Source organism: Lepidochelys kempii, chromosome 7 (assembly GCF_965140285.1).
Source record: "Lepidochelys kempii isolate rLepKem1 chromosome 7, rLepKem1.hap1, whole genome shotgun sequence".
NCBI classification, from domain to species: Eukaryota; Metazoa; Chordata; order Testudines; family Cheloniidae; genus Lepidochelys; species Lepidochelys kempii.
The window spans coordinates 65,218,774-65,245,569 of NC_136386.1; the positions used below are offsets into that span (position 1 = coordinate 65,218,774).

Below are 26,796 nucleotides of genomic sequence, written 5' to 3' on the forward strand. Positions count from 1 at the left end.
AAATCAGGCTTCAGGTCCCTTGCTTTTTTAGACCATGGGTACTACAGAGTTGGCTACTATGTGTGGAGAAAGAGGTATCTTGTTACCACTCCAACTGCTGTGCTGATGGGCTCTGGAGGGAGGTTTACCAGAGAGAAGTTAGTATGGTGATGAAGGGGTAGGTAGTTAAGAGGGATGTCTTGGAAGACCCTACCAAGTTAAAACGGGGTATCCCTCCTATTACTTAAGTACACTGTGATAAAATCATGCATTGCCTCAAATAAGTTAAGATGTGCTATTAAAAACCGTCAAACTCTGAAAGAGTCAGCTGCACAACAAGAACACCATTGCCATTTAGCCATTGAGATTATGAAGAGCACTAGCATGTCATCTAACATATTTACCGTATGCTCTCTCTTTCCGCAACTATCTTGTCCCGTTCTTGAAAGGCCCAATCTCTCCGACATTTGGCTACTTCTGCTTCCTGGACGGATTCCTTTAGCTCCTGTGACATGGCCTCATATTGCTTCCGAAGCATTTCAATTTCTTTGTTAGCTCTTTCTATGTCCAATGTAGCAGAATCTTGTATCTATGAGTTCAAATATATAGAAATATTTATTTTATGTACAATTCATAGAATAAGTATGCACACTAGGTTTTGTAACCCGAACTGCAGGTTTGTTATATGAAGGGCTCGGTCCTGAAATCCTTCCACAAACTAAACTAGCATTCAGTGGGAATCCCAAAATCTGTGGGAACTTTGCCTGTGTAAAGGGTTCAGGGTTGGCTCCAAGTATTTTAGTCAATAGGAACAGAGACCAGTCAAAAACTCATAGGACTGTGATCTATGGTAGAAGATTCTTCATCTTAGAGCAAAATCAATATACACTTCATATTTCAGTGACACCTTGCTGATTCATTGACCTGTTTTAGCACACAGACGGAAGATATCTAAGGACAGCTAGAAACAAGATAAACACAGTGAACAATCATGGCACAGACTGGCTGTTTTAGTGTCTACGACTGATCCTGTGACAGGCAGTAAAAACATCAGTCGTACTGATTTACAGTACACCTACCCTTATGATTCACAATCCCCAATCTCCAAAGGAGAATAATGGATCGCCAAGCAGTTTTTGTTTTAATTCAACATTTCAGAAAAGATTTTATTTCTCCTTTAAAAAAAAAAATCCGCACCTCTCCACTATTGCAGATTTCGAACACCGAAGAAAATAATGACAAAGACAATGCTGACTTAGAGAGAACACTTCCATGTGTGCACACAAGAGAAACAAGCTTATTTTAACACAACCACATTCAAGCCCTAATCTTGCAGATAGTTACAAGTGAGCTTAACTTGACATATGTGAGTAGTCCTGATGAACTCAAAGGGACCACTCTCTTGAGTAAAGTTAAGCAACTGTGTGTTTGCAGGAACAGGGTCTAAATACATGTAGAGGGGTCCTACCAATGCTAGGAGAGTCAATATACCCAGGACACCATACTTTTAGGGTTGTATGCCTCCCCAAATGGTTTTAATTGTAGCCATTCATGCTTAAAACCCCCAGCCACATTCCAACCCACCACTCCAAAAAGTGTAATACTAATTCATGACAACTAACAGAAGCCACAAAAATTCACATCTTTCCTTTCATTGTGCTGTCCCACACATTGTCATTGTGCTGTCCTTTCCCGCTCTTCTACCCCACCCCCCACCTCATCCCTCAAAACCCTCAAATCAACCCACAACAAGTGAGATTTGACCCTATGTACCATGTATCCATCAGTGATTATATCACAGAGATCTCCACTCTGCTTGTTCAGGATCCTCCACTCCCCTTCATAAAACAAAGGTAGATCCTAAGAAGTCACATTTCACTACTCTTGAGGATCTTGTGTTGGAGCCCTACAGTTCCTTCTCTGTGTCCTGGTATACACTTGGAGGGTGGGGGGGGAATCAATCTACATTGACTTCAGCTATGTGAATACCGTAGCTAAAGTCAACGTACTTAGATCGACTTACCGTGGTGTCTTCACTGCGGTGAGTCAACTGCTGCTGCTCCCCCATCGACTCTGCCTGCGCCTCTCACAGCGCTGGAGTACAGGAGTTGACGGGAGAGCACTCAGGGGTCGATTTATTGTGTCTAGACTAGATGCGATAAACCAGTTCATGCTGGATCGATCACTGCCCGCCGATCTGGCGGGTAGTGAAGACATACTCTAAATCTCCCCTGCTGTACAGATTCTTAAAATCCGTTGTCACAGCCATCTCTCATTCAGCAGAGGATTTTGTAGGGCTCCTCCTTTGGAGTCCATCAAATGCATCTCTTTACCTATCTGGGACGTGGGGGCACAGTGCTGAGTGACGGGTACTGCAGGTCCTGCCTACATGAGGTACTCCCAAACTCATGCTGATTCTTTGAAGAAGGCTGCAAGTCAAACCAAGGTCTCCCCATATCAGTGGCTTTTGATGTGGGGAGATGGAGGAAAGCTTTCTGCACAACCAGAGTTGGAGATATGATAGCCAAATGAAAATAAAATGGTTCTGCACAGTCCAGTTGAATTCCGAGTTTTATTGCTCACTCGGATGCTACTTCAAGATTGACAAATATACATGGCATAGAAAGCTGAAGATGGGGGAGTTTTTGTGGTGAAAAAAAAAGTCTGTTATGATCAAGGATTGATACTATAATGAAATTAGATAAATGAAAATATGCCTCTCTCACACACAGAAAAACCCTTCTGAAGGATCTTCTCTAATATAAATATTACTGTAAATCCTATAGCTCTTTCTCAAGAATGAGAAGCAGGGATAATGTAGGATTTTACATATTACTACATTACAGTATAATTATGTATGTAATATATTACATACAATAGATCTACAAACATGCAACACTGCAAGAATATTTTAGCTCTTCTGTATAATCATTACTAACAGCCACAGCTTGATGTGCTCCATCTATCCCCTTTAATGATATGTATATCTTAGTGTGATTGAATGTAAAGAATTTATGCAGAACAATCTTTTTCGTCACACTTCATATTGTTTCATTTATAAATTGCTTTATAAAGGTTTAAATTGTTGGCACACATAATAAGCATGTTACAGACATAAGGTAGCTATGTAACAGATATATACGAGCACGCCAGCAGAAGGTATTACAGATTGTTTTAAGTGACTGAGATGATCCATATCAGCAAAGAAGGGGTTAAGGAGTGCCTTTGGATCCACCTAGCCCTACCCTGCTACAGACAATGCCAAGACAGGAGGGAGAATAAAAGACGACCACCTGGCTCAGTTCAGGGCTGACAGGCAAACAGCCAGACCCCAAGGAGTGAACAACACTCAAATAAGACACTAGTGGAGGAACCAAGCCCAAAGGAAAGGGCAGGGATGCGCCTCTCTACCCCTCTTCCCACCAGAAGATTGTGGGACAGCCTAGTGTTTGGGGACTTTTTTTTTTTTTTTTTTGTTATTGAACATTTTGGGGTTTGAGCCGCTCAATCCTACCCAGAAATGGAATAAGACTGATGGGAAAACTAGCTGATGGAGCCTGCCTCAAATGGTGTCCTGGAACATCCACAAGGGGGCGATGTTCCAGCCACACTACTACTGTAACCTGCTGAAATATTGGGCTATAACAATCTGTTAACCATATATTAAAACCATCTATTAACCCTTTATAAATGAAAACTTAAACACTGTGACTGATTGATTTATTTTAAAGAAGTAGCTAGTCACTCCCCCTCTTAAGGAGTGCATGCACGCATGCATATGAAGCATTCTTCATTGAAATTAAAAAAAAATAATAAATTTATACCACGTCTTTTACAAGCATGCCGAATGGCATTTACGCTCTTTGACCTAAAAAGAAAAAGCCATCTACAAAGACAGCCAGTACCTGACGAGCTTGGTAATATTCCCTTAGCAGATGGTCTCTCTGGATGATAGCTTCTGTTCTCTCTTTCCTGGCAACATCTCTTTCTTCCTTCACTGTCTCTATATCCTTGCAAGCTTGATCAAGTTCCTTCTGGGCCTCAGCCTTGTCCTTCACTTCATGACAGTACTTTTCCAGCAACTCATTCCTCTCACAAATTGCTCGATCTCTTTCCACTAGAGCTGAGTTTAGCTCCTACAACGAGACCCATTGTTTGCAAGGTGTTAGGTACAGAGCAATATTTCTTCTTTCCAGTTGAATACACATTGACACCTTAAAAACTGGGGGTATATAACGAACATTCTGCAAAATGGAGAATTGTACAGCTCTGTCCCCATATTAAATACAGAGAAAGAATAGCTAACAACATTCAGCAAAGTGTTAAAACTGCCATGCCACCACCTTTAAACACCCTGCTGTCTGAATAATGAAGCACATAATCTAAGAACACTCATGGCTCTGAGAAACCTGGAGAGAGTACATTTGTTGCAAGTCCTCAGGAGTCCTGGACAGCCACTCAGATTTAACACAAAACAATCATATTACATATTTTAAACATATTTTTTCAATGTTGTAATTACATAGTACTATACAGCTCTCCTTTGCACAATGTGAGCACAAACCTTTCCCTTTCGTGTTATTTCAAAGCAATTTCCTTCATTATTGCATGGCTGAGAGAATATTTTCCAACCTAAGTGAATGAGTGCCCTGAAGCTTCACAGACGTTTTAAAGGGACTTGAGAATCTTACAGCGTGAGGCACCAATTGTGTGTACATGTGAAATGTTACAATTGTAAGATAAGAATATGACGCGCCATAATACTGTGAACAATACATTATGTCGAGTGTAGCATACCAGTCACCTGCGAGGTGTGAACATACTATTTCATGGGCCTGTGCAACACCATGAAGACAAAGTTATTCTTAGGAGACTTTAAATAGAACTGTTAAGGTCTTAAAAACAATTCTGCTGTTATATTATACCAGAGATTTCTGTCTTGTAGTTGGAGCAGGAGACTTGCACAGGGCTCCTGGGTTCTATTCCCAGCACTCATGCAGTCTGTGTGACCCCGAACAAACCACTTGTCCTGATTTTCTGAGGAGCTGACTTCAGTGGGAGCTGGGGTTGTTTAGAACCTCGGGGAAAAAAATCAGGCCCACCACATCAGTTTGTCGCCTGGCTTGAATAATTCCTCTGCAGAAAGTGTTTTGAGATCCTTGGATAAAGGTGATATAGAAGTAATAAAGCTTCATCGGTGTTCAGCAGAGCCAAAAGGCCAACAAAGCACTGTGGCAGAGGAATAATTCCTGACAAGGCTTTTAAATATTAGAAAATCATACTTTAAAAACCTTTGGAAAAATTAGGCATTGCCATAGTTTTCTCAGAGGTGCTCAAGCGGACATAAAATAAAGCAACTGGCTGATTTAGAACAGACATCTCCTCTCTCTAACCAAGAGTACGGCCTTCTCTCCGCTTTATTTGTTTTATGTGGTTTAGATGGAACAGCAACCTGACAGTACAAGACCAAATATCATCTGATGCCCATCAAAACAATTCCCGATAGAAAATGCAGCACTCTGGTCTGAAGAATCATTCTGCATGGCACCAGCATGATGGCTGAATACGGTGGAAGTGTTAAATTCCACACAATGCTGGGAAAGCAAGACTTCTGGATATAAGTAGGTGAAAACAGAGACTACAGTGTGGCAGGGAAGATTGCTAACATGGATCACCAGAGAATTCTCTTCTCTTTAGCAAACAGAAATGGATGCTGTAAATACAAAAAAAAAAAAACAAACTGTGGGACTTCAGTCCCAAATCCCAGCTGAAGAGTTTATACTATTCTCTTGGTAAACAAGAACTGCCATATTGCAGCTATTATTTACAAAAGGTACTGCTACAACTTTTAGCGTGGGACAGTGCTAATAATGATTAGGCAAGTATTGCTCTTTCTTGCTCAATTTGCTTCTGCCTACAGGTATGTAAAACTCAAATTACACTGTTTCATTGTTATATATCAGATGGAGAATGTAGATAGTTCCCAGGCAGAAAGTGAACTGCTCTTTGCATCTGTGATAAAAATTCTCTCTGTTGTAGGAAGTTTTCAAATGTGAATACATTTGTGATGAAGAGCCCTGTAAGATACAAGAGTGAATACAACTTGTTCGCCAAAGGAAAGAGCCAACTGAATTGCTGAGATAAAATATTATATACCCAGGTAGTTGCTTGTGCACCCCCATCCTAAAAGTAAAATGGTATGGCAGGCTACCTGAGCCTGCAATAACAGACAAAAATCCCTTATCGAAAGCTCTGTGTATAGCTTAAATCATTGGACTCTTGCCTGAAATTGTCCGCAGTAAGAAAGCTTAATTCCATTTTCCTACTTTTGATTTGTTCTATCACCTGTGTGCGCCATAGATTTCAGAAGTGTCTGGATATGGTTTAATCCATTTGTGTTTGAGCAAGCAGGACCCCATGAAGATTTAGAAACTAGGGAGTAGCACTAGGTCTGAGAGTTCATGGCTCATTAATCTTTAAAAGCTAAAATTATTTAAAAAAACCCTAGCTTTGATAGCTTTTACATTTTAGAATAGCACAAAAACTGCATCACTATACACAGATGTACTAGGATGAACATTTAAAACAGCTTAAATTGATGCAGTGCTGTTTTAGACAAATAGCTATGACCATAATAACATGACCGTCATAACAGCAACATATCACTAGGTGGAGCTACACACAATAGGAAGCAATTGTAGTACGAGATATAGTCAAACTCGTTGAAAGGATAATCCCGTTTACGTGGGATTCTCATGCATGGTACTCCAAGCGGAAGTGTCACTTGATCAATAAACCACCTGTATATCCCTCTCAAATTCCTGCCCAGGTACTAGATCCAGTCAGAACTAGATAAATACAAGTTCAGATGGTCAGCATTACATAACAAAGGAACACCCTGCTCAGAGGCAGAATATCCCCATAATTATAAAGAAAAACTGAAGTGCCAGCACAGTAATGTTAATTTATATTAGTGGTTCTGAAACTTTTTTTTTTACTGGTGACTCCTTTCACATAGCAAGACTCTGAGTGCAATCCCCCTCCCCCATATATAAAAAATAGTTTTTAATTTATTTAACATTATAATAAATGCTGGAGACAAAGCGGGGTTTGGGGTGGAGGTTGACAGCTCACGGCCTCCCATGTAATATCCTCGTGACCCCGAGGGGTCCAGACCCCCAGTTTGAGAACCCCTGATTTATATAATTAAAAGAGTTGTTCAAGCAAAAGCTACGGCAGCAGCCTCACTATACAGACACAGAAATTCTATCTGACCTTAAAAAAAAATTCATAACATTTTATTTTAAAAAAATATGTCAGCAACTAGCATCTTGTTCATCAGGATTATGTCCTTCTTCCTGTCCCTATTCAACTACTCATCCAAGTGCTTTCAAGATTGTGAGCTAACTCTCCGGGAATGCTTATTTGTTTTATTTTTTAATCTTATGCTTAATAAGCACCCATGCAAATTGCTGTAGGAACTGTGTGGATTGTTAAAACAAATTATGAGTGTTCAGTCAACTTTGGGTGAGATTTACAGAAGTTACCTTTACCCTGCTATCACTGAAGTTAATGGTAAAACTACGATTGTCTTCAATGGGATCGGAGTTAGGCCAACACTGAGAGCTTCTGAAAACCCCACCTTTTAGCTATGTCTATGGCGCTGCAGCTCTGCCTCTGTAGAGCCATAATACGGACCCTTCCCATATCAATGGAAGGGGTTTTTCTATCAATGTAGTTAATCCACCTCTCTGAGTGGCAGTGGTCAACGGAAGAATCCTTCTATTTACCTCGCCATATCCACACTGGGGTTAGGTTGACCTAACTATGGTGCTCAGGGTGCAAACATTTTCACAGCTGAGTGACATAGCTAGGTCAATTATTTATTTTATTTGTTTTTAAGTGTAGACCAGGCCTTATTGATTTAGGTTCCAGACAGCTAGCACCTACCAAGTTCAACTGTTAGGCCAAAGTTTTTTTAACTTGGTTGTTTGAGTGTTGGCTACATAGCCTAACCCATATTTATGTACCTAAATAAGAGAGATCTGGTATTCAGAACTGCAGTTGGATAATTTTATGTAAAGGATTATTTGTGATCAATGACAAGCATGTGAAAGAAAAGCCAAAAAAAAAAAAAAAGGATTTATGGGCACTAGAAAAGTATTTGGTCATATGTGAATCACCTAAGCAAAATATTTGAAAATTGAATGACCAACTGAATACTATTTTACTATTTAGCACCATGCTGCATTTGTAAATCCTACTAACAGCACTCGTGTTTTAAACATTAAGAATATATTGCTGAAGTAATACTGCTTTGGGATTAATATGATTTATAAAGCAGTGCCTGCATTTTTGTAAATCACAGTGCCAAATATCTCCTATTTTGAGAGGCTAAACGGCAAAGAACAGGGGGGCATAATTGTAGTCTTTGAGTAGATGTTAAAATGAGGCTGAGAGTCTATTTTATAATGCTAGGCCTTTTTTCTTAATAGATAATGCCCAGATGTGTGTCTCTTAGCTACAAGTTAAAAATGAAAGAAAAAAATTATATATCTGAGTTCTATCTATTGTTATACAGTGCATCATTTGCTGGATACAAAAGGTTGGCTTGTTAAAATGAGGAATTTGAAGTGAACTGAACAGAACAAGTCAAGTGCATAGCAGATTGCAGCTGACAGGTACTCGACTGTATTCAATAAAGAGTGCCGCCAGGAGAACATCAGCCAGGACTTTCCTTTTCACAATGAAGCCATGTTTCCCATCTATCGGGCACACATTTTTTTTTGCACAGCTGCAAGAAGGCACTGGTAAAACCGCTTTATCCTCCCACCCACAACAAAATGGTCCCTTGGTACCTGTCTTAAAGCTTCCATCTCTTCACTAGCCACTCTTTTCTCTGAGGAAGTGTTTTTCAGTTTGGACTCTGCAAGCTCTAGCTCAGTTTGAAGCTTATCCACCTCTTTGATCACTTGGTCTCTCTCACTCATTATGAGGCGATACTCATTGAAAACAGAGTCTCTCTCTTCCTTGTACTTCTCTGCATCCTTCACTGCCTTCAGCTGCATTGTTTTGAACCGCGTCACTTCTGACTGTAACCGCTCCATCTCTCTCTGCAACTCCTTGTTCTGCGCAGTTGCTTTGCTTAGCTCTTGCTGAATTGACTCAAACCTAAACAAAAAAAAAGAAACAAAGACGCTTCCATCATTCTGCATTTTCCTTTTATAGAGCTGGTGAAATGTAGGGCTGGAAGGGACTCAATCAAGTCCAGCTCCTGGCACTGAGGCAGGGCCAAGTAAACCTAGATCATCCTTGACAGGTGTTTGTTCAACCTGTTCTTAAAAACTTCCAATGATGGGGACTCCACAACCTCCCTCGAAAGGTTATTCCAGAGTTTAACTACCTTATCATTAAAAAGTTTTTTCTAATGTCTAGCTTACATCTCTCTTGCTGCAGATTAAACCTATTACTTCTTGTCCCACTTTTAGCAGACATGGGGAACAATTAATTATTATCCGCTTTGTAATAGCCCTTAACTTATGTGAAAACTTACCAGCTTCTCTCTCTCAGGACTAAACATGCCCTTTTTTTTTTTTTAAACCTTTCTTCATAGGTCAGGTTTTCTAAACCTTTTATCATTTTTGCTTCTCTCCTCCGGATAATCTTATTGTAGTGCACATCTATACAACTAAATGCTTCCTACATGTTCAAGAGTATCCATTAAACAGCAAAACTTTGCAGAACACCTTTTTTTAAAGGGCATCCATCCACACTACAAACTTACAGCGGTATAACTACATTACTCAGGGTGTGAGAAATCCACACCCATGAGTGACAAAGTTATATCAACCTCACCCTGGCGTAAACTGCGAACATTGAAGGGAGAGCTTCTCCCATCAGCCTAGCCACTGCCTCTCATGGAGATAGATTAACTGCGCCAATGAGAGAAGCTCTCCCGTCAGCATAGTAGCATCTTCACTAAAGTGCTATAGCAGTGCTGTACGTGCAGACAAGCCCTTAGTGTACGAGTGCAGTCCTTTTCAACCATTTCTGTCCCAGAAGCCCCCCCACCCCCATCTCCAGAACTCCTGCCCCACCTGGCCAGAACCCATTTAGAGATATGAGAAGGCTGGGTGGTTGCAACTGAAGATTTGTAATTAAAATAGGAAAAACATGCACTTGATGCACAGAAGCAGTAAAAATAAAGCAAATAATTTTTTTATAATGTATATAAAATGTGATCAATAATAATTCTGAAAATACACCATTACAGAAATTGATGATCTGTTTTTGCCTGAAATAATGTGTTCTGTTCTGGGCACTCCATCCTGGAAAGGATATAGCAAAGGCGGGGGTGGGGGGAGAAATGGGCATCGGAAATTACCAGTGCCATTGTTTAGAAAGGAGATAAATTAGAGGTGTGGAAAATGTGGGGGATAAGGACAGTAAATTGGATGCTCCCATTTGCCTTATTCTGATAAGAGAACAAAGGGTCATCAGCTAACTTAAGGGCAACAAATTTAAATTTGATTTAAAAAAGTATTTCTTTTTAACACAACATGTAGTTAATATGTGAAGTTTATTGCCACAAGGTGTAAGAGGCCAAGAGCTTAGTGAGATTCAGAAAAGACTTAGATATCCATATGAATAATAAGAGCATCCACAGTTATGTTGATAGAATTTAAAAAATAATGAAGGATATAAATCCTCATGCTTCAGAGCATAAGCCAACCACTAACTGATGGGAGTTCGGAAGAAACTTCTCCTAGGAGCATATTCTTCCATAATTTTACACAAAGGGATTTCTTTGCACCTTTTTTCCTGAAGCATCTGGTTATTACCAATGGCAGAAACAGTGTACCTGCCTTAACAGATCTAGTCTGATTCAGCATGGCAATTCCTATAGGCCTCTAGCATATTTTGTGTTCTCACACAAACACTTAGCATGATCGAGACATGGTTCTTGTGCAAGCCAGTATATGATGCTTTGACCCTGGAAACCAGAGCTGTAAGCCTGATTGTCAGGCTGTGCCAGGCTCTGGGCCTATCAGGTAAGCAGGGAACGCTACCTAAGATATTTAGTTGAGGGCACCTGCAAATTTAAAGCATCTCCATGCCATTAGACATCTGTCAGTAATTTGCAAGTGTCTCCTCTGCCATTAGTGCAGATTAAAGAATCTCCTTACAGATCCCCAGTCTGTAGACAACAGAAAAATCTACTGTTAAGTACTTTATTTTATTTTTCTTTTGGAGTTGTGGGCAAACCTGAGGATGAGACTGCACCTTACCGGGCATAGATAACACATTAAAAGCCTGTGAGAGACACATACGTGATATATAACCTTGTGGCCGTGTGCATTCCAAGCATCATTATGGTCACAGAGAAGGGAATGGGGGGAAAAAATTAAATCAGTATCTGCCGAACGGAAACGGGGCATCAGCTATAAAGAGGCTACATGATATAAAGATTGTTTTTTTAAGCAGAAGAAAAAACACTTAAGCCATCAGGGAGTATTTAAATGGGGGAGGAAAATCATATCTTCTGTAGAGGATTCTTCTATCTGTTAAACTATCATAATACGGATAGCTGAGTAGATATACAATGAAGTTTTACGTGGAAAACCTGGCTTCAGAACTGACCTTGAGCCGACTGCTCTCTGCCTCCAAGGAGGAAAGAGCAAGAGACAGCTGGCATCACACTTTCACAGCTCAGAGGCTTCCTATTCTATCCACAGGGTCAGTACTACCAAGCCATGTTTTGTTAAACAAAAACAAAATGCAATTTAGACTCTGCTTAAATATGTTTTTAAACCAAATTGCAGTTAAAAAGTGCTGAAGTTTTCAAGTTTTGTAGCGAGTTAGTCCTTAACCTAAACTGCAGATTTGGTATATTTGATACTCTGAAAAATGAATTTTGAAAAGAGCAATATTTCATGCTTAAAAACAATATACTGACCATGCACAAGGATTATTTTCAAGCTGTTTTTAATTATAAATTTACCATTCAGTTAAATATATTTTTGATTGAATGGTTATGAAGAGGGAAAAAGAAGTCACAAGCAAAGAGCTAACAGGTTAAAACCCCATAACTATGCACTCACAAAAAAAACAAAAATACCACCCAACAACAACAAACCACCCATACAAAATGAATAAAACTCAATGAAATAAGTTCCTCAGTTCAATTAACTTGATTTCTCATATGCTACTGAGAAACAGGACTGCAGTTCCTCAAATTCCCCAGACTTCACATTCCAGTGCTACACTATTATACCACACAACACAATAGATTTTCTAACAGACTTCGTTTCTTCATGAGGACTCTTTCAGTGACTATACAGTACTAACCTTGAGCGGAGTATTCCATATACCTCGTTAAGAGCCAGTATATTATGCAAATCCCCAAGCAAGTAGATTCTAGAATTTAAATAGAAGTCTGCGTATAAAATTTACTTCCTCTCTATAGAACAGGACTATAACATTGGTCACCAAGGCTTTGTCAATATAGCCAGAGTTCCCGCACTGCTCACGACCGCACATTAAGCTTTTGCACACGTCCAGAAGTCAACAAAGCAGGTACAAAACGTTGCCAGTTTAACCTTCTGATGCATCACAGATACATAAATGGCAATGCAAATGTGTCCATGCTGCAGCCCTCATCCCAGCTAACAGAGTTCTGTGTTCACGGGATGATGGGAGGAAACCAGAAAACAGTGAGAGAGAATTTTAGACTTTCAGCTCTGACCCTCATAAGGTTATCCCTAACTTATGGCAGAAAAAACCCATGGCACCCCCAGTGGCGGATTTAGAGTTAGTGTGGCCCTGTGCTCAGCTTCATTTTTGGGGCCCCTCCTTGGGACTCAGCCAAGAAAAAGAACATTCTCTCTTATCTCCCTTCCACCCCTGTTTTTCATTCTTTTTTTCTTCATCCTCCTCCTATAAGTAATAGGAAGTAAATGAAAATAAAGTGAGGTACCTTGATTGTTTTTGTAGTCTAACTTATTTTTCCACAGACCACTTGAAAATCACTGACGGTCTCGGCAAACCACTTAATGATCTTTCCAAATACTGTTTGTACCATTAGCTAACTATTGTAACGGGGGGAGAAATATGTGCCGTGGAGGTGCAGGAGCCCCGCCTTTGCTCTGCCCTGCCCCAATTCTACCCCCTTCCCCAAGGCCCCGCCCCCGCCTCTTCTCTGCCTCCTCCCCTGAGCGCTTTGCAGCCCCGCTCCTCCCCTTCCCTCCAGGAGCGACCTGAGCGCTAGCAAACAGCTGTTTGGCAGCAGGGAAAGTGTTGGGAGGGGCGGGAACATGGCACGCTCCGTGGGTGCCGGTGGGGGTGGAGCCTGCAGCAGGAGCCCCAGAAGCTGGCAGGACCAAGCTTCTGCCCTCACTGAGTCGGGCCCCGTGCCAGGGCACCCTGTGTTTCACTGTAAATCCACCTCTGGGCACCCCCAACCCACCTACACACATCCTTTTCAGGTCTTCTCTACACTTGTACTTTTCTTACCCCCTTTTAAGCAGTGGTGTAAGCCATTCAAGATCTAGCGTAAGCCACGTGCAGGGTCGAGTTAGATGACATGATGCTAAAAATGCCTGTGCCCACTCTGTGCCGGCATTTACCCAGCTGGTAGCCCTGCTAAAGAACAGGTCAGAAGTTTCCTAGTGAAGACACACCCTCACTGACTTCTGTTCAGCAGACTCTAACCCATGATGCCGTCAGGCTGCAGCATCACTGGAGATCAGCACACAGTCTGAGATACCATTACAGCACCATGAAGGTTTTCTCTAGGCCTGGGGCCCTCTTCATTAGCTAAAACTCCACTCCAGGAACAAGAACTCTACCTGGCAGCCTATGTTTATGCTACAATGGATTCATCATCTATTGAGTCGAGTTCATTAAACCTGGCAAACAAAGCCCCAAACCTTTCAGGTTTGACAACAACTAATGTACCCCTGAATGGACATTTGACTCCCCTTAGATAGGAGTCAAGTACAGCTGAGAAGAAAGAATAAACCCCTATGAACCACAAGTTTTCTTAGATGAACTGAAGGACAGTTTTTACAGGATTTTACATACATAAAAACATAATCCTGGGAAAGGTTGGGCAGGACAATAATTTCCTCTCAATGATTTTTAGTCCCTGAAGTTGGGGGGGGGGGGGTGGAGTTCTTTTTGTTTTTTTTACATACTGACTAAGGTGCCTTCCACTGTAGATACACAAATGTTTAGAAAAATACTGGTTTATGTTACCATCTCTTTAAAATGCCACTCAGCAGCAGAATTGGTATCGCCTACACAATGTACATGCAAGTCACCAAAAGCTGCCTATACCTTCTAAGAGAGGAGGAATACTGCTGCTGGACATGTATTGCTGTGTCCCTCTGTTTCATTAACATGTCAATCTGCTTCTGAAGACGCCTGTTCTCCTCCTCAGTCTGTTCTAGCCGGCTAAGGTCTGTATTGTGGCTTGCTATCTTCTCATTGTACCGTTTCCTTAACGCATCATAATCCTTTTTCACACCTTCTAGCTTGTCCATTGCTGTATCATAGAGTTTATTTAGTATCTCTGAGGATCCATTCTGTTTCATAACCTAACAAACAAACAAAAGGATAATTTCAGTAAGAGGTACACGTAAAAGAGACTTTTCACTTGTTTTTAAATAGTATGAATATCTTAGGAGACCTGTTAAATATGAAAACTACTTAACGTTTTTTGCTTACTACTTAGCTACTTTTCTCCTCAAACTCAATGTCCATGAAAAAACATTTAAATTGAATTAGGCCATTTTGAAAAGGAAACCTCTACATACAAGATTCTTAGCTTCAGGCTGGTAATACTCACATTCGATACATTTAGATGGAAAAACATGACAGTATCAATAGTCCTATAAAAATTGCTTTGCTATAGACAAGCAATCTAAATAAAAAGGGCAAAAAAGGTACCAGTAGTTAGTCTTAACACATGGGTCTTAAAAAAAAAATAAAAAACCACAACATTAGACAAGGAAATATCTAACTTAGTTTACTATTACTAGTTGAACAAATACTGATAATAACTTTTCCACATTTCAGCTGCCAAATTATAAAGCACTACCCCAAAACATAACTTTGGAAGCTGTAATAATAGTGATTAATACCTCATTTTACCAGTCTCACTCACAACAACAATTCAAACTCATATAACTTAAATTTCAAAAGATGAAAGGCTAGTCTGGGTAAGATTTACATGCAGTCATGCATTTCAGTATACATAGTTATTTCATCTTAAAAACATCTAGTAAAGAAGCATTTGTTCAGAAAGCTACCCATAGCTAGATTATTTTGCTCCCAAAAATATTGTGAGTTTTATGTTTAAAAGGGTCAAATCTAGCCTAAAGTTTAGATGCATTTGAGGAGGGTACTAGAGAAACTTAAAAGGAATACTTTCATAAAATACTTCCCACAGCTCCCATTGGCTAGGAACAGCGAACCGTGGCCACTAGGAGCTGCGGGCAGCCGTGTAAACGTAAACAAACTGCCTGGCGGCCTGCCAGCGGATTACCCTGACGGGCTGTGTGCAACCCGTGGGCCGCAGGTTGCCCACCACTGCTCTGAGAGATTGCTGACAGTTTCGTTGCAAGGACCACAAATACAGAGAGAAACCTTGTGGATCACTTCCCCTCCTGTTCATGATCACACAGACTACTAGTATACCATTTGCAATTGCCCAACACTCCCTTGGCAATTATAGTTAAGGCTATGATTTAGTCATGGGTATTTTTAGTAAAAGTCACGGACAGGTTGTATGCAATACACAAAAATTCACAGCCCTTGACCTGTCCTTTACTTTTACTAAAAATACCCATGACTAAATCTTGGGGTGGGGGGTGTCGCTGCCCAGGGGTGGGCAGTGGCACCAGCTGCCAGGGCTGACGAGCAGTGGCTATTCCAGCTTCCCCTGGGACCGCTGCTTAAGCGGTCCCCAGAGCCAGCTGCCCAGGGCCACCTAAGCAGCGACCGGAGCAGTTGGCTATGGGCAAGCCTGAGCAAGTGGCTGCAGAGCCGCTCCAGCAGCAGCCGGTGTGGCTGTCCCTGGGGCCAGCTGCTTGGGAGGCCCTGGGGTCAGCCACACTGGCCGCTGCAGAAGTCACGAAGGCTGCGGAAAGTCACGGAATCCGTGACCTCTGTGACAGACACGGAGCCCTAATTATAGTCATTGCTGACTCCTTAATTCCTGCTGCTTCTACACACACTCAGGCTCTTCTTTACACTGAAAAGCCTAGATGCTTGGAGAAGAAGCTGGAAATGAGTAGCAGCTACCAACTTTATATGACTGCCAGTTCTCTATAGATCACCAGTAACCCAGACTGCAACTTGATAAAGCTGATCTTATACATCACAACCACACAGGTCAGAAAGTGAGGCTCCTAACAGTATGATTTTTATCCTGACACTGTCCCCTTTAACAAACCTAGAGGTACAAAAACCCAACTGACAAGAACTCTGAGCTGTTTGGTTCCAAGTCAACTTGACAATTTGGACATAACAGAGCCCCAATTTAGCAATGACTTAATCAGGTGCCAAACTTCAAGCTTGTGTGTTGTCCCATTCACTTCTGGGGCACTACTCATGCTTGAAGTAGGCACATGATTCAGTGCCTTGCTGAACTGAGACCTTAGGATGTGATTCAGGAAATAACATCAGCACGTTCTTTTGTCCACCCACATTTAGGGGAGCACACTTTTTAAATAGCAGACTTCAGCATGTGTTTAAAATTAAGCATGTGCTTAAGCGCCGTTACTGGGTAGGGATGGGGCCTTGACCATCACTGAACCGTCTAAGAAAAACAAAGTTTACTGAAAAAGAAAAAGAAATGGTACTGAAACCAAACTTAGGAGCTGAATATCTGAAACTCTCAGACAGAAGCAAACATCTTCTCACAGCCTAAAATGTATGGGGCCCCTTCTCATTGACAATAATCTTAAACAACTATCAGATTAAGTAAGCAGAAAGAGAAAAGACTAATCCAAAGATAGCAGGAGTTTGACTAAGTTTAAAATAAAGACTCTAAAATGCAAATGGGGTTTGGAGGGAGGAAGGGAAGAAAAGTGAAAATGCCACAAACAGGAATCATAGTAATAAGGAAAATCTCCCATCCAAAGCCCCAATATGAGGAAGAGAAAATAGTCCAAGCTGGACCCAAGGATACAGCCATGGCAACGAAAACCTCATACGCGAACAATAGAAACTTAAAGGCCAGTCAGCTGCTGTTCAGGAAATCAAGGACAGTCCCACACAGTAGTAGTCATTTGATTAACAGTTTTGTTTCTCAAGCAGTTGGGCTACTGTGTTTTGCTACAGTCTGGTGATGGCATGACACATCAGAGAGACCAACAAAAATAGATTTAGATTAATCCAGATTCAAAATGACAAAGACTAAGATAAGACTGATGGCATTCCTTCAGGACAACATGATTCACACTGACATACCAAGAAAAGGAGCCATGCATGTTCCTCATTGTCTGAATTTAACAAAATTTCCTTGAAAAGGGTAATGATGAAGTTTGCACAATATTAAATTATTTTGAAAAAACAGATAATAGTAATAACACTGACTTTATGCTGTGCTTCCAATCAAAGAATCTCCAATTGCTGGACAAACATTAAAGCTGAATAGCACTTTGTGGTAGAAAGAAAAGGAGTACTTGTGGCACCTTAGGTTTCACATTACCATTTTACAGAGTGAGAAACTAAGGCACAGAAAGGGTAAGTGACTTGACCAAACTCGCATAGCGAATCTGTAGTGTAGCAGAGCAGGGAATAAAAATCCAAACTTCTGCAGTCCTAGTTGTTTCACATATACAGATATATAGGAGCACCCCTTCAAGTTAACCTGATATCAGAGGAAACGAGCAAGACAAAATACAAAGTTAATAAAACAAAAACAAAAAACCCCACAAAGAAACAAAAACAAAACAAAAACTAAAAACACTGTTAACACCTCAGTCTCTATAGCTTATTTTGACTTTTACCCTTCAAGTCTGGCAAGTAATTATTTTTGTTTGTATCGATTTTGCTTCTGAAGCTTAACCATTTAAATTTAAAGTTTGTCTCGTGAATCAGCCCACAGAGTTAGGCAAAGCCATCTATTTGGCCATTCCACAAGTTACCGTAACTGTTCCAACTGAATGATCCCTTTTCTGTAAATGAACGGTGGACTCACTGCCACTTCCAGGTTGTTTTTTTCTGCCAGCCCTCTTGCCTATTTTTATCCCTAGCATGTGAGCTTTACTACGATTAAAACACCAACCAACTTGGTGTTGAGACTGCTTAATTCATTCTTCCATTCTTTCATCCTTGAAAAGCTCTCTTTTTTTTTTAAGTTTGAAGTTTAAAAGCATTAATCAATCTGTAGCATTGTTCTAACTGAATAGTGTCTGTGAACCTAAATAACCAAACTTTGTTCAATCATTCCCCTAACCTTTAAAGGTGTTACTGGGAGAAAGAAAAACTGCCACTCATTTTTTGTGATACTTTCCAAATATAAACACAGGCTGGACTTTTGCATGCCCACAGCTATTCCTGTCCCAAGAAATACCTAAAGATCAAGGGACAAAAGCCATTCTTTTTTCATTATCATAAGCCTTTAAATTAGATTTAGCATGACTAAAGCTTATAATTATCCAGAGTTCTTTCTTCATATTAGGAAAGGGTCAATTCTTAACAGTTTTATTTAAAAAAGCACTCAACTTTGTTACTATGAGTATGATGTGATGTTCAAGAACGATGAATAAACAATCAACAGTTAACTATTAACAATGTGCCCAAAATTATCAAGTCAGTGCAGATATGCTTTGATTCATTGTTATTCTGGCAAAAACTTGTGTTACGTTTTCATTGTAAACCCTTAAAGTAAGAGGCATGTAATTCAATAATAAGTCTCTTAAGGCTGAAATTTTGTCTAAGGGTTGAAATGAGGTTACGGTAACATTTATATATAAATTCCTATTCCAAAAAAAAAAAACAGACCAAACCAAAACACCTCCACCCGAAGTACTCATGAAGCCAAAAGTAGTCAGATCCATTGTCTTTTCAGGATAGGCTGCAATCAGTATTTCCACTGACTCAAAGGGCTTTGGAACAGATGCACAGAGCTGAGCGCTCAGCAATTCTGAGAATTGGGCCTCGTATTTAGGGGCTTAAATACGAATTTAAGAGCCTAAGTTTAGGCACCCATTTTTAAAATATAGAAGTTTTAAAATGACCATGTCCCTTCAATGTATAAATCAGTGTTAAACTCAGACATTTGGGTCTGTTGATGTCAAACTTCCTCCTTATTTAACAGTTTATGTAATCCCAATTCCTCTTTACGATTAATTGACGCTTCAAAAAAATTTCCTACTAGTACAGATAAATTAACAGCCAGTGGTTTTTTACCAAGATCCTAAGGGACAACTCCCTTTTATTTTACTGGCAAACAAGGAGGGGAGCATAGAGAGCAATTATAAACAAGGTAATCCACAACTCACTGGTAAACAGATTTTACACTGGATTCTAAGGTTACACAAAGAAAGGTACCTGTGAGGGGCAACCAATCTGTAAGAGCAAGGCTGGGCTGGTAGGTGCAGACAAACACAGGCACTTTGAGTAATGTCTCAAAGGTATATTTAATATCTGCCTCTGGCTGACTGAGGGGAGTTTAAAAGAATGTGGACTTTTTTTAACTGATAATAATCCATATATTCTATGTCTAGATCATCTGTGCATATGAGAGAAAATATCTATTAAATGAAAAGAATGTCTTGGCAAGTCTTTTCATATGTTCCTTAAGTTGTCCCTGAATTTAACTTGTCTGTAATGTCTAATAATGGATTCCCTTGCTTTCCTACTCTCCCTGTTTCTCCCTTTGCACAGTGTTTTCTCCTTCCTATCCTCACAGTCTCTCCATTACAGAATAAATACCAGGGAGGGAGAGGAGTTGTTTAAGTTAAGCGCCAGTGTGGACACAGGAACAAATGGATATAAATTGGCCATCAACGAGTTTAGGCTGGAAATAAGATTAAGGTTTCTAACCATCAGAGTGAAGTTCTGGAACAGCCTCCAAAGGGGAGCACTAGGGGCAAAAAACCTAACTGGCTTCAAGACTGAGCTTGATAAGTTTATGGAGGGGATGGCACGAGGAGACTGCCTACAATGGCATGTACCAGTCTGCAACTGCTAACAGCAAGTATCTTCAATGGCCCGTAATGGAACACTAGATGGGGAGGCTCGGAGTTACTACAGAGAATTCTTTCCCAGGTGTCCGGCTGGTGGGTCTTGCCCACATGCTCAGGATCTAACTCATCTCCCGATTTGGGGTCGGGAAGGAATTTCCCCTGTGGTCAGATTGGCAGAGATCCTGGGGTTTTGTTTTCTTTTTTTTTTTTTTTTACCTCTGCAGCATGGAGCACAGATCACTTACAGGTTTAAAAACTGGTGTAAGTCTTTAAATCATGATTTGAGGACTTCAGTAGTTCCACCGGAGGTTAGGGGTCTAGTTCAGAAGTGAGTGGGTGAGGTTCTGTGGCCTGCAATGTGCAGGTGGTCAGGCTATATGATCATGATTGTCCCTTCTGACTTTAAAGTCTATGAGCCTATTCATCTCTTCCAGTCCTTATTCCCCCTCTCACACACACCGTTCTCTCCTTCCCCCCAAATCCACCCACATATAACCTCAATCCACACCGATCCATACCCTTTCTCCCCCTTGCATGTCCCCCTGCCAAAATTCCCCCCCACACTGTCAGTCCCAGCTGATGCTGCTAAACTACTGGAGAATAAGTAGTCTCCTTTTTGTTTTTTTGGGAGAGGTAAGTAGTACAACTCCTCATCCTACTAGATGCTGAAAGACATTTCATATTGCAGATCCAAGTTTGCAGGGCTAGCAGGTTTTAAAAGTAAAAAGATTTTTCCAACTAAAAGACACGAGATCCAGAGTCACTAAAACACAAGGAAGAAGGAACCCCACACAAGGTCAATTTTAGAGAGTCACTTATCAGAGAACAACGACAATTAAATGCACACACTATCATTGTGTTTTAAATGGCAGTTTTGTGACTTGCACTGTCAGATATATGGTGTATAGGGAACATTACTCCAATTGGTGCAAAGGTAAAAAGAAAGGTAAGTGGTAGGCCAGCCATGCAATGCTTTACATTCCATGAAAACATTAAACAGTTGCTCACAGTATTCGTGCCAAGAGCTACAGCCTACCTGCTGTTGCTGACTGCGTAGGTCTGTTATCTCTTTCTGATCCTCATCATGAAGCCTCTTCATTTCCTCACATGATTGTTGGAGATGGTTATGCTCTCGCACCAGTTGTGTATTCTTCCTCTTCAAGGTATCCATGTCCTCCTTCAGCTGTGATTGGTCACTCAGCAGTCGACTATGCAAGGTACTAGAATGCCACAAAGAAAGAGCACTTAGATGCAAACTTTCCAGGAAGCCCTCTTCATGCCGATGCACTAATCCATATCAAACCAAATCAAAGTTTCAAATTAAAAAAGGCAGATGAAATTAACTGACTCATTTCCTCAGATCTGAATATTCCAAATGCCATGTGCCAGCTAAATCCTACTGAAGAAAGATAGGCAGCACAACCAGAGACCTTCTGGAGTTAAGTGATTTGAAAGCCCTGTGCAGCATTAAAACAGATATATTATAGATTTATGCAGAACAAGCAGCCCCCGACCCTGTAGACCATTTCAACAAGCAAACTGCTCAAGAGGCACAGAAATTGTGTCACTGGGCATACAAGATCTTCTAGGCAAAATAAATTAGCAGCATATTTGAACAACGCTTGAACAACACAATACAATATGATAGAACAAAACATCAATAGAGTAGAAAAAGCTTTCTGCTTGTTTGCTTTTGTTTTTTGTTGTAAAGCTACCAGTTGTTATACCAAATTGGGTATATTGCTTGTAATAGTTGACAAGTGTATATTCACACTTAAAATCACAACTAAGTCACATTATTGAGGATATAATTCAAACTCTAATTCAGTGCAGCAGCCCAACTTTAGAGCAGATTGCTGTTGGAGCAGACCAAGAGATATAATTAAATGGTATTAAGTTGCAGTTTAGAGAAAAGAAGGACAATAGGATGTGGCCAGGTTTTATTGTTGAAACAAAGTGATTCAGACCTAACTCTCCCACCTACCAGGAAACTGTTCAAAGTCCCTGTAATAAAACTGCTGCTGTCTGTCGTTTCTCTTTTAAAAAAAAAAAGTGATTGGAATCAAATTTACAATTTTAAAAAAAATCTGTACACTTTTCTATATTATAAGCACACCTTATACTCCCACTCCTTTCTTAAGAAGTGAGCTACATTTCCTGTACAAAATAACCCAATGGAGAGCTTATAGAAATCATCAAATTAAAAAAATTTGAAAATAACTTGGGCAAAAAATTAAGCCTTTGGTAAATTATTTTTACAAGACTAAATATATGCAATCCTTACACCTGGGACTGACTGATCTCAGCATCTGCTATTCAGATTTTACTTGGATAATAAGTTATTTGGGGCAGGCTTGGTTTTTTTCTGTATTTGTTCTCCATCTAGCACAATGGGGTCCTGGACCATGACTGCGGCTCTGAGATGCTACCACAATTATTACAATGTTAAAATCAACCCCGACTAGAGAGCTCCACCTACTCTCTTCCAAAATAGCTTCAAGAATAATTCATAGGACAAACATGATTTTATGAATCGGCTTAAAATTGTGTGTCTCGGATTAGACATCCAAAATTACTGGTCACTTGAAAACACAAGTCAACTTGGATAAATGTTTTGTTGAAACCAGGGTAGTGCCAAACTTTCAAGGTTTTGGTTCAGCATCCAAAACTTGCTAAACCTCAGAGTTTGCAGGACACATACTAAGATAAATTCATAGAGCAGGTGTATCTATACTTGAGTAAGGCTTGGTTCGAAACTTAGTAAATTCCTTGGCAAGCCGTCGTTCCCTGAAACACCTATCCCTAACACCCTAATAATAGGCCTCAAACTCCCCACTAGTCTTCATTCAACTTAGAGGAACCAGTCAAAAAGTGCTTAACAGACATGGCAGACAAGATTCCTGCTGGGCCTTAGCTGCCATTGCACCCAAGATGTCTCACATTCCCCACTTGGGAAACACTGCTGAGCATACTCTATCCTGAAATGTGAGATTTTTAAATGCAAAGAAACCAGGACGCAAAAAGACCGCAGGATTTGGTGGATCCCACAATTCTTATTTCAGTATTAATATCTTCAAAGGAAGGAGACGTGCAAGACGCTGAATGGAGCGGGAGGAAAAGAAGAGATGACATTGCAGGAAACATGCCCAAGGATGTGTTTTTAATTTGAGCTTCTATGGGGGGAGGGAGGGGAAACTCACAGGTCTATCTGAAGTGGCAAGTAAGGAGTCTACTTATCCAAATCTTAATAAAAGTTCATTTTGGGGAAAAGTGGGCTTACCTCTGAGACAATAAAAAATGCTTTTTTTTTTTACTGGCCAGATAGTCTCACAGAGTACCTAGTCTTATAGAGTACTTAGTGCAAGCATAAAAGTTTGCTATTGCCTTGTATTTGTCTTATGTAAAAACCAAAATTGCTGTTCCTCAGAGAAAATAATATTCTTAGTTACTTGTGTATGTGTGTGCAATTACAACAGAATAATCACTCTCAACAGCCTTTTGCCCCCAACAAGTAAAATTTAAATCCTTAAAATCCCTTCATACAGATATAAAACAAAAACAACACAACATTATAATCACACAGATTATAGAACTGTGGTTTGCAAATAAGGGAAATAAAACCCTACTATCAATTCAAGGAGTGCAAACATTTTACATTAGCCTTTCACATGCACAGAAAAAGTAGCTACAGGAATCTGACTAAAAATAAAGACATCTGTAGCTTCGTCTAGAATTTATTAGCAGGCAGAACAACTTGGAAAGAGCACTAAGGACAGAGTGTCTCAGGATTGTGATCTCGTGGAACTGACATCTAATAAATAAGAAACAAACCACCTCTGAAGGATCCTTAGATAACGACAAAGGTATAAAGGGGTAAAATAGTGTGTTGCAAGGATCTTCTATTGCTCCTCCATAGCAAAATCAAGTGGACAGACAGGATCAACAAATCTCCTCGGCAAATAGCCATGCAGCTCACTTAGTTTGCACATGGTGAATTTTCTTACTAACATTTTTTTCAAATTTTGCCTGCTGATGGTGTAAGAGCGACAGTACTAAGCCAGCCAAATCAGACGTTGTTCCCAGATTGTTACACACTTATCAATTGTGCATTGTGTGCCATTAGAGAACAGTAGCCTTAAAGCTACTTCCAATATTATATTTGCCTCATTTTTTTCTGCTAAGCTGAATACCTTTCCAATTAATAAAAATTAGAGTGGTCTAAGATCACGTACATGTCACGTTCATTGTTGCACCAGTACCCGGTTTCAAGCCCAATATCTTGATCATCCTCAGTGCTAGAAGCAAATGCTGGCATCTTCTCCCCACAACTTCACCACATTTTCACATGTACTCATTGATGGTCTAACTCTGCTCTCAAAGTGTTAAAACACCCACTGATGTCAATGGAAGCGGAGTCAGGCCAATGCAGAACCTATTTTAAAATCCCACCTTTTATTTCTAGACTGGCCAGGTCATGAAATATCCAATCTCAATCACACTTTAGTAACTAGTTTGCCTTGCTCCACACCACTAAACCACAATTCCATCATGGCTTTAGAAGTTGCTACTAAAAGATCCCTAAAGATCAAAACCAATGCTTTTCCCCTTCTGAAATCACGGGAACTTTACCTTTCAACATAGGTGAAATAAAATAATAAAAACCTTTGACTGTAGAAGTTCACAAAATGTTGCCATTAAAAAAATAAGAAAAGCAAGATGGTAACAAGAATGATGTAATTTAAAACTGCCATATTTTAAAAGAGCAAATATCTCACGATCAGCCAGAATGAAACACTTTTGGCAGACCAGCACTAATACTTACAGCACTAGTAAACTTGTCTAAGCACTGCTCCTGAACCAGTGAAGAGAAAAAGTTTTCACCCCTACCTTTTGTGCGTTACTTACTGATAAAAATCTGCCTCTTTGGCTGCTTCTTCACATCTTTTTAGTGTCTTGGTATGTTGATTCTGTAGAGACTGTAGGTCCGACATGGCTTTCATACACTGGATCTTCAATCGTTCATAATCATGACTTGGTTTTGGACTAGGCCTGCCATGGAAGGGAAAAATAAAACCAGACTTCAATTATTACATCAGCAGAAATATTGTGAAGTGACTGTCCAGTTACTATTAGCAAGCAATCACTCCAAATCTTGAGATATTGCTTTAAGAAGTTACACTATTTAGAATCTATTACAGTGACAAATCAATTATTCAAGACTGACCCTGGGTCAATATGCTGCAACTGAAAAAAAGGCAATTCTCCTTCTGCACCATTAATTTCTGCATACAGAATACCATTACACGTTTAGATTTTGAAAGTGTGCTATCAGAAGTCCCTTCGGACATGCATAAAGTTTGTTTTTTTTTAATTGAACACAATTACAAATTCATTCAATGCTTCTTGCAGCAGGTCACTTCTAAAACCCCACCCAGCCAAGCCCCTGCCCTTGAAAAAAATAGGATAGCAACTTACCCTGAAAGCCACCACCTCTAGGGTTTGGTGCACTAGAGGGTGAGGTGTACATTTGGGACTGGAGCGCCCCTCAGTTAAAACACGCTCTAGCAGCCCCATGTAAACCAGAGTTCAAATATCTCAAATACTGTGGAAACGTGAGGAAAGAGGCAGCCTCAAGAACATAGGAAAGAATTAAAACAACTTAGACTTTCTAAGCTACAATGTTAACATGGTTAAAATTTTGCCCAGAAAGCAAGTGGTAGTCAGTATGGATCACAGAGGACAGGTTTAGTGAGCTTGTTATGGAATATCCCACTTAGAAAGCCAACAATCACATTTGGCACAAGCTGTATTTTTGGGAGGGTTTATGGTTTTGAGGTCCTATGAAGAACCGCAGCAAGATCTACACCCTAGAAGAAAGGAGGCTCTTAAGTACTTATAATGGCACTTTTACTATAATATTTAAACACCTCTCAGTCTTGAATTTATTTATCCTCAATACCCCTGCGAGGTAGAAATACTTATCTCGGTTTTACAGATAGGAAATGGAAACAAAGAGATACCAAGGGCTTATGTACACTTACAGGGCTGCAGCTCCCTAAGAGGTGGTAGCTATGGCGACGGGAGAAGCCCTTCTATCAACACTGTAGCAATATCTACACTGGGAGTTGGGTCGGTATAATTGCATTGCTCGGGGCGTGCATTTTCCACACCCTATAGCGACATAGTTATACGAACGTAAGTTCATAGTGTAGACCAGGGCCAAGTGACTTGCCCAAAGTCTCACAGGCTCTGTGGCAGAACAGGGACCTGAACTTGGCTCTGTAGACTCTCAGACTGGCACCCTAACTACTACACAATCTTTCCTCTCTATAAAACAGTGTGAGTGTGCACGCATGTGCACGCATACACACACACACACACACACACAGAGTAAAAAGATGTAACTATTACAAACAGATTATTTTCTTTAACAAGAACTCAAAAGTTATATTAACAACCCAGATACCTCTCCCAGAGACAACATCATTATTTTACAGAATAAAAAAAACAAAAAAAACTTTCCTGCTACATAATTCAGTCAGTCTCAGTTGACTCTGCTTTCCTGGGTTAGCCTGCCAGCCCTGATCTCCTCAGTGAATTTCAAATGGGTAACAAG

The 26,796-nt window shown here is 40.2% G+C and overlaps 1 protein-coding gene across 6 annotated transcripts in view; it reads right to left on the bottom strand.

Annotated features, from left to right (window-relative positions):
• DLG5 (discs large MAGUK scaffold protein 5) overlaps window positions 1–26,796 on the bottom strand; it is a 183,338-nt gene that overhangs the window by 45,614 nt on the left and 110,928 nt on the right. For 4 of the 6 annotated variants that reach the window (XR_013636069.1, XM_073353224.2, XM_073353222.2 and 1 more), the window contains exons 4-9: window positions 25,086–25,229; window positions 21,217–21,400; window positions 14,317–14,576; window positions 8,838–9,150; window positions 3,885–4,115; window positions 384–568 (exon numbers count right to left, since the gene is read on the bottom strand). Coding sequence is in view for 5 of the 6 variants with exons in the window: in XM_073353224.2 (XP_073209325.1) it covers window positions 384–568; window positions 3,885–4,115; window positions 8,838–9,150; window positions 14,317–14,576; window positions 21,217–21,400; window positions 25,086–25,229 (1,317 nt within the window). In the remaining variant the exon portion in view is untranslated. The remainder of the gene's footprint in view (window positions 1–383; window positions 569–3,884; window positions 4,116–8,837; window positions 9,151–14,316; window positions 14,577–21,216; window positions 21,401–25,085; window positions 25,230–26,796) is intronic. The other 2 variants (XM_073353227.2, XM_073353225.2) reach the window with 1 other exon arrangement.